The sequence below is a fragment of the Lycium ferocissimum genome, chromosome 12, assembly GCF_029784015.1.
Source record: "Lycium ferocissimum isolate CSIRO_LF1 chromosome 12, AGI_CSIRO_Lferr_CH_V1, whole genome shotgun sequence".
NCBI classification, from domain to species: Eukaryota; Viridiplantae; Streptophyta; class Magnoliopsida; order Solanales; family Solanaceae; genus Lycium; species Lycium ferocissimum.
Window position 1 is genome coordinate 34798898 of NC_081353.1, and position 10547 is coordinate 34809444.

Below are 10547 nucleotides of genomic sequence, written 5' to 3' on the forward strand. Positions count from 1 at the left end.
GAATTATAAGTTACCTACTATAACATGTTGAAAGAGTAAAAAATTTACAAGTCAGATTATATAACCTATGTGGCATATTGTTGAAGACGGGGAAATCTGCGTGTAAGCGATTGTCTCACACGCTCCATGGGCTCAGCTAAAAAGTGTTTAAAATGCTCATTTTTTATGGGTAGAGGGTTTGGTTAAGAAACATGTAAGTATGAACAATGATGATAAAAATGACAAGATAAAAAATGTCTCTCGTGCTATTCCACCTAACCTAAATCCTAGATATATCTTAGGCGTAACGAAAACAACAGAGCTAGAGGGCTAACTAACAAAAAGTTGTTTTTTTTGTCAACCATCTACTATCCAAATCACATTGGTTCGACTGATAAGGATTTCCGGTATAAGCCGATTAACGGGGGAGGGGGTAAAGCACTTCCTACTGAAAGGCTCTTTATTCTCAAAACTTGAACATAAGACATGTTAAGGGTGGATGGATATCCATAACCCTACACGCCAAGAGTTTAAACCAAAATAAAATAAAATAAAATAACATCTACTAAACAACTTAACTAATAACATTTCAATACATATTGTAGTCGTCTCCCTATATACACAATGAAAGAGTTACCAAGAAGATTTCACATCCAGCTCTCTTCTCAGAATATCAGTGTACATCATTCAAAGAAGCATGCCAATTATGATCCAAAATTTTAATTGATATACCGAAGTCAAAATAACACAAAGGAGGAAGCATCCCCAAGTATATTTAAGAGTTCTTTTTAAACAGTCAAAAATCACTTGCCTCTCTTTGGCCAGCTTCAAGTAAAATTCTATTGTTTTCTCCAACAAGAAATGCTTCTATCTTCCAAAATGCAAGTATAAATCACAACCCTTTTGAAATTTCATCAAACCTCATCTGTTAATTTCGGGTTTTCGCTCGTTGCCTTACTATCTATGTCCTTGTTTTTTGGAAGGAGAATAGCATTTGTTGATGGACTATTTCCCATGTCTTTGGTTTTGTGAAGGAGAAAAGTACCAGAGAGGATAGTTACAAAGCCACATAGTTCTGTTATTATCTGTGTTGCATTTTGATGATCCCAGTCCTGCAGTGCCAAAAACAATTGTCAAGTTTGGAACTATATTGCTATCTTCCTCGGACTCTCCGAAAAATGTTGTTGCACCCGTTCATATTTTTGAAGAGTCCGAACAACATAGCTTTTTTGAGATGTAAATTTCAGATGAAATGAACAATCAAGAAAAAGCAGAGCATAATTACACTTTGGGTATACTAGATAGGTTGGTAATTAGGCCACCGAGAGGAACAAAATATGCCAGTCAAATCTCATAACATTGTACTTTTTACTTTTGCATGAGTTTATCTTCCAAACATTTTCATTATAAATTATTTATTATGCTTTTGCAGAGAGAGAGAGAGAGAGAGAAACACACATTTTCTTTTTCCAAAATCTCATTTCCTGCCCTTAATACATTATCTTTGCAACTTGTCCAAATTACAGAATGAGTTTAATTTCTATTCATCGACAGTGTAAGAGAATTATTTCACTATCAGATTACCCAAAAGATAAAATATGTCTAATCATCCATAAAAAGTGGGGCTAGTAAACCAGAAAATAAGGCAAGTTACTTGCTACAACAGGTTAAAATACACTGATAATGTGAAAAATTCTTTACACAATAGTGTATATAAGTTAAATCCTGACAGAAAATGGACATAACTGTAATAACAAGAGAGTTTGAATATCCCTGCAACTATAATGAAGGTGACTTCATCCAATATCACAGAAAATAGACATGACTGTAATAACAAATGATTCACATTTAAACTCTATAAACCATTTTTGCGTCCAATAATACAGTAAATGGAAATGATTGTAGTAACAAATGATTCATGGTCAAATGCTATAAACTATTTTTGCACATCTGTAAGAAGTGGGAAGTTGATAAAACTAAAGAAATGCTGAAAAGAGAATTAAAAAGCTTTTGAATCACCTTAAACATTATCATGCTGGCAAGGATGGTTAATGTTGTAAACATGACATAGTATACTGGAGAAACCACTGCAGTGTTAAATGTGTCAAGTGCCTATAAAAAACACATTAGTTGAATGAGTAGTTAATATTCTGAAGATAACAAGTTTATCCAATAAGATATGAAAACAAAAAATATACATTTGAAACTACAAACTATTAACTCCTTTTCCCTATGAATTGGTAGTTCAAATCAATCATCTAAGGCGTAAAACTAATTTTCATACATGTCTCAGATGGAGTACTTTAGTAGTGACTTAGACTGGAAAATTTGCTGCTCGTTGAAACGGAAAATGAAGAAAGTTCAGTATATAATGTTTGAATATACAAACTTCTAAATTCACACTTACACTCCACTAGACTTTTTTCTTATGTAATTTCTCATTCTTATACAAGACGTGAAACCAACTTAGGCAATGTTAACCTATGTTGCTCGGACTCCTCAAAAATATTGCCGCACCCATGTTGGATCCTCCAAAAATGCACTACTTTTGAAGGATCAGACACGCAATTATTGACATTTTTGAAGAGTTCGAGCAACATAGATGTTAACAGGAAGTCAGATCAAAAGGTGCTTAAGCTTAACGTGGAGCTCTATAAGAGAATTGAACAAGTACCTTGTTCAAATAGTTCAGCTGCAAAAGGCAAAAGATGGTAACAAACACAGTAAATAACCATGTCTGGAAATATTTAAACTGATTCTTTCCTTCGAATGTGAGCTTAAGAGCGATTCCGACTGCTTTCACACCCATGACCTGAATAAAAACAAGAGGAAAGACGAGCGATAAAGATATGAAATGTATAAAAAGAAACATGAAATTGCAGGTGCAAGTACATAAAACATAACATACTGACCGTGAGAGACCCCGTCAGAGAACAGATTCCGATGTAAATGACCATATACCTCTGCCCATAACTAGGCACAAACCGGAATATAAGGACAAGTACCAGCACTATGACCACGCATGTGTATACAATGAACCCTGTTCTTCTCAAAAACCTTATGGTTAGTCCAAAAATATATAATATGTAGTTATTAAGTACAGGAAGCGAGTATTATATTAAGTACAGGAAGCGAGTATCTACATTTTTATTGTAAATTCAATTCATCTCTTGAAGCCCATTTTTTATTTCCAACAAACTATTTCAATGAAAACAAGAGTATATTGTTATATACAATACTTGAGCGATGTTTTAACATTTCCAACACCTGTAAGGCAACATTTACAATCCCTGTTTCTCTACTACAACAACAAATGCGCTTCTATCCTAAGCAAGTTGAGGGCGGTTATATGAAATTTTACTGACCATATCGTCCATTTGAACTCATTAAGTCCAATATAATACAGATAAATATAAAAAGTACCCCAAGGTCTCTTTTTTCTATCAGCATATAATCTCTGACTTGAAAGTTGAAGTTATTCAGCAGACAATATGCAAGGTTAAGAAAATGAAAAAATGTACTAACTAAGACTTCATTTTGGAAATACCTGTTTCTGTTGCTAGGTACCAAACATCCATGACGGATTCGATTTTCCTTTCGAGGGGAGCATGTAAGACAATACTAACAGAGCCAACCAAGCAGAGGACACAACCAACAATACCAAATATATGCAATCTCTCCTTTAAAATAAAATGGGCTAACACTGCGCTGCAAAGGAAAAATATATGAGTTTTGAAACTAAAAAGAGCTTTTCCAAGTAATATTTCTACTCCAATAATGCGACATGATTACATACCTCACAATTATACTTAAAGCTCCTAGAGGAGTCACAAGAATTGCCGGGGCATATGCATAAGCAGCAAAGTTAGCTCCCTCTCCAACAATCACTGCAAGCATATGAAAGATTAGGACTACATAAAACTGTAATAGTTCCTGAATATTTTAAAAAACGAGTGAGAAATAGGTAACGAACTAGAGACTCAGAGAGAGATCAGAACCAAAACTCGGCAAGGAGAAGGCGGAACCCAGGTGCTACACTAAACTATGATGGGGCAAGCGAGCTAACTATGCATCAGAAAGCAAGCGATAACCAACAGGCTATACGTTCAAGTTCAACTTGATAACCATGACTTACCTTAGTACGGGTAACTAACCGTTGGGGGTGCAAGTTATGAAGAATGCTTTTCTATTTCAAATGTCCTACTTCAACTACATAATGAGTACACTCCACAATGAAAATGGTAGAGAAAGATTGACAGAATCAACAAAGTCCCCTATAAATAAGATAGGAGTATGTTAATTAAGCTAAGCTCATCACTATAAATTTCTCAAATTTTCTCTGCATCTATGTCAGAAAATGTTGTAGCTATAGAAATCTTTTTCAGAAGCACTTGATCACTTTTACCAACAGAGATCTCTGCTTAAAGTGAAAAAAAATCATATAACAATAACATACATTTAAGTTTGAGTTATGACTCTTACTAGTTAACATCCCAGCCCACCACATTGGTTCCAGCAGATAAGAGTGGCCTCCTGAGCCTGTTCAAAAATTAACCACAATTAGAAACAATAGAAAACACTACAAGCTAAAGCAAAGACAAAATATCCTTGGCATCGATAGTTGTGATTTATAAAGCATATATAATAACTTTCAACTTTGAAACATCCTATGAAAACAAAAACTAAATCTTTTCTTCCCTTTTTAGACATTAGTCTAGCACGAGCACTTTAGAGGGTTACCAATAGATTATTCTCAATACGCCGCGAGATCTACATACATGTGTTTTGGAACGTTACAAAGCAACCCAGAAAAACATGTTAACAGGTTTGAAGTGAGTAAGAAACACAAGAAAAGTTAACCAACTCCTCAAGGAGAAATTACAGGTCCCTAAACTCAGTAGATGGGACATCCTTCTATGGGGGGTGTCATCTGATACCGTTTCACCAAAGAAAACACACACACACACACAACATGTAATAGATGGAAACAACAACCCCAAACAAGTTGGGATCGTCTATATATATATCTTCACTAGCCATGTTTGATCACCACTTAATGTAATAGATGGAAACAACAACCCCAAACAAGTTGGGATCGTCTATATATATATATTCACTAGCCATGTTTGATCACCACTTAATGTCATAGATGGAAAACAACCCTTAACAAGTTGGGATCGTCTATATATATCTTCACTGGCCATGTTTGATCACCACTTAATGTAATAGATGGAAACAACAACCCCAAATAAGTGGGATTGTCTATATATATATATATATATATATATATATATATATATATATATATTTGTATATATATATCTTCACTGGCCATGTTTGATCACCACTTAATGTAATAGATGGAAAACAACAACCCCAAACAAGTTGGGGTCGTCTATATAAATCTTCGCTAGCCATGTTTGATCACCACTTAAACTCATCTCCGATCAACATTATACCCAATAAACATAAAAGTACAAAGTGCAAGAGGTCCTCATTAACCTAAAGTAAATATACTATTATGACTACATATGGTAGACTGAAACTCTTGAATATAATGCATCAATTTAAGACAAGACATAATGCCTTAGAGCCTTTAAGCCACACACCAAAACCTATACACAAGGTACGAGTTGTGATAATAGGCCGACACTGCTTGCACAAGATTTTGCATAAAACCACTTATCTAAACTTGATACACATAAACTACCAATATTCATATATCTAACTATACCATAAAGAGTGCAAATTAATGGTTTAAAATGAAATTTAAGCAAATTAATGAGGAGAAGAAAATGTACCTGCCCTTGTTCCTGTTGCACTAGCCTTTTTAAGGCCTTTCTTCTTAATAATAAAGCTTGATCCAATGAAAATACTTGATGATATAGCTAATATAACTCCATGAACATTGTCAGATATTCCTCTCATTTTTTTCAACAAAAATTGGAGCGGATAACACAATTTAAAATTTCAGAAATTCAACCCTGCAATAAAAAAAACACATTAATGTCACAACATACGTGCAAAACATATACAATTTCAATTAAAAATCATATTCTTTTCCAAAACAATATAAAATTGTACCTTTTAGGTATGTTTTGAATTTGATAAAGTGGCCAAAGATACATAACATCGCCCTTTATCCAAACATATGTGAATTTTCAGATAAAGGGTCGATGAAATTAGTTACAAGTTATGAGAAAATATTGTTTAAATTTTCAATATTTTTTCAAATTCTCTTCAGCCAGCTTCTATATAGAGCATTTTTAATCTGCAAAATATATTTTTCTATCTTTCTGTATGTTTTTTTTTTTTTCTCTCTTTCTCTCTCCTTTGCATGCACTAATTCATGTTACGAGGTGTCCGTTACACTTGCAATAAAGAAACAAAGCGATACACACAAAACTTCCGAATCCCACGTTGTTAATATAATACATTGTATAAGGCTTTGTTTGTTTGGTTGGTTGGTCCCTCTACTTTTTCTCTTCTACCTTTTTGCCACCTTTCCACTTTAAGGATTCTTTTCTTCTTCAGTAATACAATAATACAGCAACCCTTGAAGGAAGGAATTGCATCACGTTGTCGCTTGTGATGGAACCTTTTAAAACATACTCCCTCAACTCCTTCTTTAATTACAATTTTCTCCAATTCTTCTCATATATTTATGAATTATTAATTATGCAGACTTATAGTGCTTTTTATGAAGTTTTATTATAAAATACTTAAAGAATCTATGTTTGAAATTGAGTCAAAGATTAATTGTTTTGACCCTCATACTCCTAGCTCCCTCGTATAAATTGAGACAAAGGGAGTACTATTTTATTTTTAAAAAATTATTTGAAGTTTAGTCGATTTTAAACTTTAGACCGCCTATTTTCATCTTCTTCAAATTATTAATTTTTATACATAGTTGAAATTATTTTTTACGAAAAAGGGCCAAATATACCCTTGTACTATTGGAAAAGGATTTATATTATAAAATATATTCCTACCGTAATACTATTGGTTCAAATATACCCTTTCTCCGTTAAAGTTGTCCAAGGTGGACATACCATTTAAACATTGAGAGGCGGATGCCACGTGTCATTGCCACCTCAACGCCCCTAACCCATTTTATACCTTTCCTTTTCCACCACTAAAATTTCCTTTCCTTCCGCCCATTGTCACCATTACCGCCGATCACTAGTCCACAAGCACGATGAACAGCATTTATCAATTGCCAAGAAGTCAAGAGACATCACAAGTGAAAAGTAAAGTCCAAACTATTCCAAAATAAAGCATTTATCCATCTCCCCGCAAAAAAAAGAAAAGGAAATAAAAGCGTTTGGAGGCAAACTTTAGTACACAGGCAAACTATTGGAATTAAAGTAAACATACAAGAGGAACAAGAACAAGAATTACTACTCATATGATATTCCATATAACACCAAAACTTACTAAAAAAGATGCAAACTTTTCCAAATTGAAGAAGAAAACCAACGGAAGATCCAATTTTTCTTCATCTTCCATAAACAAAAAAGATCATAAATCACCAGTGATAGGAAAGACTCAAATGGTTGAACGGTGTAATTTGAAATTGAACAATGAAAACGCAACATAAGTCAGTACAAAGAAAACAAGAAAGCAAGATAATTATGGCGGTAATGGCGGTGGAGGGGAAGGAAATTTTAGTGATGGAAGAGAGTAGATGTAAAATGGGTTAGGGGTGTTGAGGTGGCAATGCCACGTGACATCCACGTCATCTAATTTTATTGCCACGTAAGATGATATGTATTTTTTATATATAATATATAATAAAGAGATATTTGGACCCAAAGTATAATGGGGGTACATTTGGCCCTTTTCTAATAGTACAGGGGTATATTTGGCCCTTTTCCGTATTTTTTATATATAAATATTAGATGTTGAACCCTTTTAGACTTCTTTGTGTGTTTTGTTTACTTCTTTATATTTTGAACTCCTTTATTATAAATTCTAGCTCTGCCACAGCTTGTGATGACATGGTTAAAATTATTTAAGGTTTAATAAATATTGACAAACTTCAGACATAAACTGATGCTCTATCTTCTTGGTGAATTGTAAGTAGCAAAAGCAAAACTTAATAATGCATAAGGGATCCACTCTACTGATTCTTTCTAAGTGTATTATGTTTAGGTAGGGGTGTAAGTTTGTGCTTTGTAAATATTATGCACCTCTTGTGATAGCTTCAGGGGCAAGGATGACGGTATAGAAGTCCTAAGAAAACTGTTGTTAAGGTCTCAAGCTATGGAGTTGCTGGTTGAGATTGTTGGCTTCAATGGAAATCAAAAAGATGTTTATCATTAAAAAAGAGCTCAAGAACGAGTCCAAGAATTTTGAAGAAGAATGGGCTAAGTGTTACACATATTTCATTTTTTTTGTGTAGATTGCCCTTCAAAAGCATTGGTATTTAATTTTTTCCCCTCAAATTGGTGGTTGTCCTTCAACCTCAAAGTTCGGGGTGGAATCCCGGCCCGCAAAAAAAAATAGAAATTTTGCTAGGCTTTGCATGCAAAATCTTTAATTTTTTTCATTCAAAACAAAACTTTACCAACAGACAGAATTTTGAATGTAGACATAGTTTTGAATGCAAAACTCTACCTTAAGATTTTTTTTTTTGAGGTAGAGTTTTGAATTCAAAAAAGGCCTAATTTTGCTAAAGACCATTTAATTTTATTTTTTTTTGACCAATTTGAACCCCAAACCTCATGGTATTGAGCTAAGGGCAAAATTAAAGACTGAGAGGCAAAAATTTTGCCCAAAAATAAGGGCATTCTCACGTATTTCATGGTTCTTTTTTTTTGCGCGGATTGGGGGTGGTCTTTAATTTTTGCCCTTCTAATTGGTGGTCTTTAATTTTTGTCATTCGCCTAATATTCCGAGGTTATGGGCTCAAACCCTTGGCAAGAACTCGCCTTTCCAAACTCTATCTTGCGAATTGTTTTCTTAAAATTTTTGCGGGAATTCGAATCCAAAACCAAAGGATTTTTAGTGAAGAGCAAAAAAAAATTAAAGGCCACCAATTTAAGGGGCAAAAATTAAAGATCACCCCTAGAGAAGGACAATGTTGACTCATGGTTCAACTTTAAGAGATGAAAGATTTAAAACTCAAAGAGATTAAAATCAAACTTTTGAAATTTAAAAAGGGGTTGATTCACATCAATTAAGTGCAAGAATAAACATGTGTTTTGGTTAGAAGTTTGGCAACTTTTCCTTCTTTTGCAAGGGAAGAGTTCGGTATTAACTTTACATCTTTTTCTAATTTAAAGTTTTCTGGTTAGGTTTTTGTTTATTATATATATATACATACATATATATATATATATATATAGGTGAATTATTTTATTTGTCTAACAATATTATAATTAATATTATTTGAGATATTTTTCTAACAACATTATAATTAATATTATTTGACACTTACCCTCTCGTTTGGATGGTTGTTTCCCGTAGTTCATTAATGTATAGTATGGTACAAGTATATGTATGGTGTTGTATTCTATTGTCTCGTATTAACGAACACAATGTTTGATAGATTTTTGTTGTGGTTTAATAACATTTATATTGTTTAGTTTGACTATATGGTACCGTATAATAACTTGTAAGATAAATTACTCTTAACTCTTAATTAGAAATTAGTTTGTATATATTCATAAAACTTAAAATAAGAACTTTAAAAAATATTAAGGTAAATTAAAGAAGGTAGGGATCCCTCTTTCATGGTTGCATATCTTTTTGGCTATAGAAATGAAAAAACCTCACCAAATTCATGGTTACAAAAATTGAGACTTTTCATGGTTATATATAACAATGAATTTACAACACCATTAATTTTAAGAACATTTTATTACATTAATGAACCAAAACCACCATCTTTTTATCTCAATTTTATAAGAATGATTCTACTATAGGGTAAGATAACTTGATATCTTTATTTTTATTAAGGTAAATTAAAGAAGGTAATCCCTCTTTCATGGTTGCATATCTTTTTGGCTAAGAAATGAAAAACCTTTCTCTTGTTACATGAATCCAATTTTCATTTTATTCAGGAAAAACCATATTTTTCTCAACAGGGTCAATTACTCTTATACAAATTGTTGTCTCAAATTTTCTTCGAAATAGAGGGTTTAAATCACTTTGTTATCTAAGTTCTTGAATTGGTACTTTGGTAGTAACATAATTAGTTTAATTAATCTTGATTACTAAGATCAATTAGGGTTCTTAGCACTTAATTCTGAAATTTGGGAATCTTATTATCGTCCTGCATATCTTTAATCTTTGTAATTTCGCCTCTGCATTATTTTCTTGTTTTCTTTCAAGTAACTCGATTCTTATCATCTTGGATGTTAAAAGTAATAAAACTGACCTTTATTCATAAAAAAAAAAACAAAAAAAGAAAGTGCAAAAATACTTATGTGCATACTAGGGATGTCTTATTCGTAATTTTTGAATCTTTTTGTGTACAAAGTTCATGCAGACGCGATCGTAATGCCAAGTTTTAATGATAATGCCAACTCCAAACCTGGTTATACCAACCTCAGACCCTGACT

The 10547-nt window shown here is 32.9% G+C and overlaps 1 protein-coding gene across 1 annotated transcript; it reads right to left on the minus strand.

Annotated features, from left to right (window-relative positions):
* Nucleotides 1-755: 755 nt before the first annotated feature.
* Nucleotides 756-6358, minus strand: LOC132039711 (probable magnesium transporter NIPA2). Its single transcript, XM_059430224.1, has 9 exons — nt 6064-6358; nt 5781-5963; nt 4462-4518; nt 3776-3866; nt 3527-3687; nt 2892-3019; nt 2654-2791; nt 1999-2091; nt 756-1091 (listed from the first exon to the last, which is right to left on the minus strand). Exons 2-9 carry the CDS (start codon nt 5905-5907, stop codon nt 894-896), a joined length of 993 nt encoding a protein of 330 aa, XP_059286207.1. The 5' UTR covers nt 5908-5963; nt 6064-6358; the 3' UTR covers nt 756-893.
* Between the last annotated feature and the right edge of the window lie 4189 nt (nt 6359-10547).

What these genes read in the sequence shown, in the direction of transcription:
- LOC132039711 (XM_059430224.1), bottom strand. Translation starts at nt 5,907, where the DNA reads ATGAGAGGAATATCTGACAATGTTCATGGAGTTATATTAGCTATATCA. An exon ending in GCTTTAAGTATAATTGTGAG is followed by an intron (nt 3,688 to 3,775) that starts GTATGTAATCAT and finishes TTTCCTTTGCAG; the next exon opens with CGCAGTGTTAGCCCATTTTA. An exon ending in GTACCTAGCAACAGAAACAG is followed by an intron (nt 3,020 to 3,526) that starts GTATTTCCAAAA and finishes TGAGAAGAACAG; the next exon opens with GGTTCATTGTATACACATGC.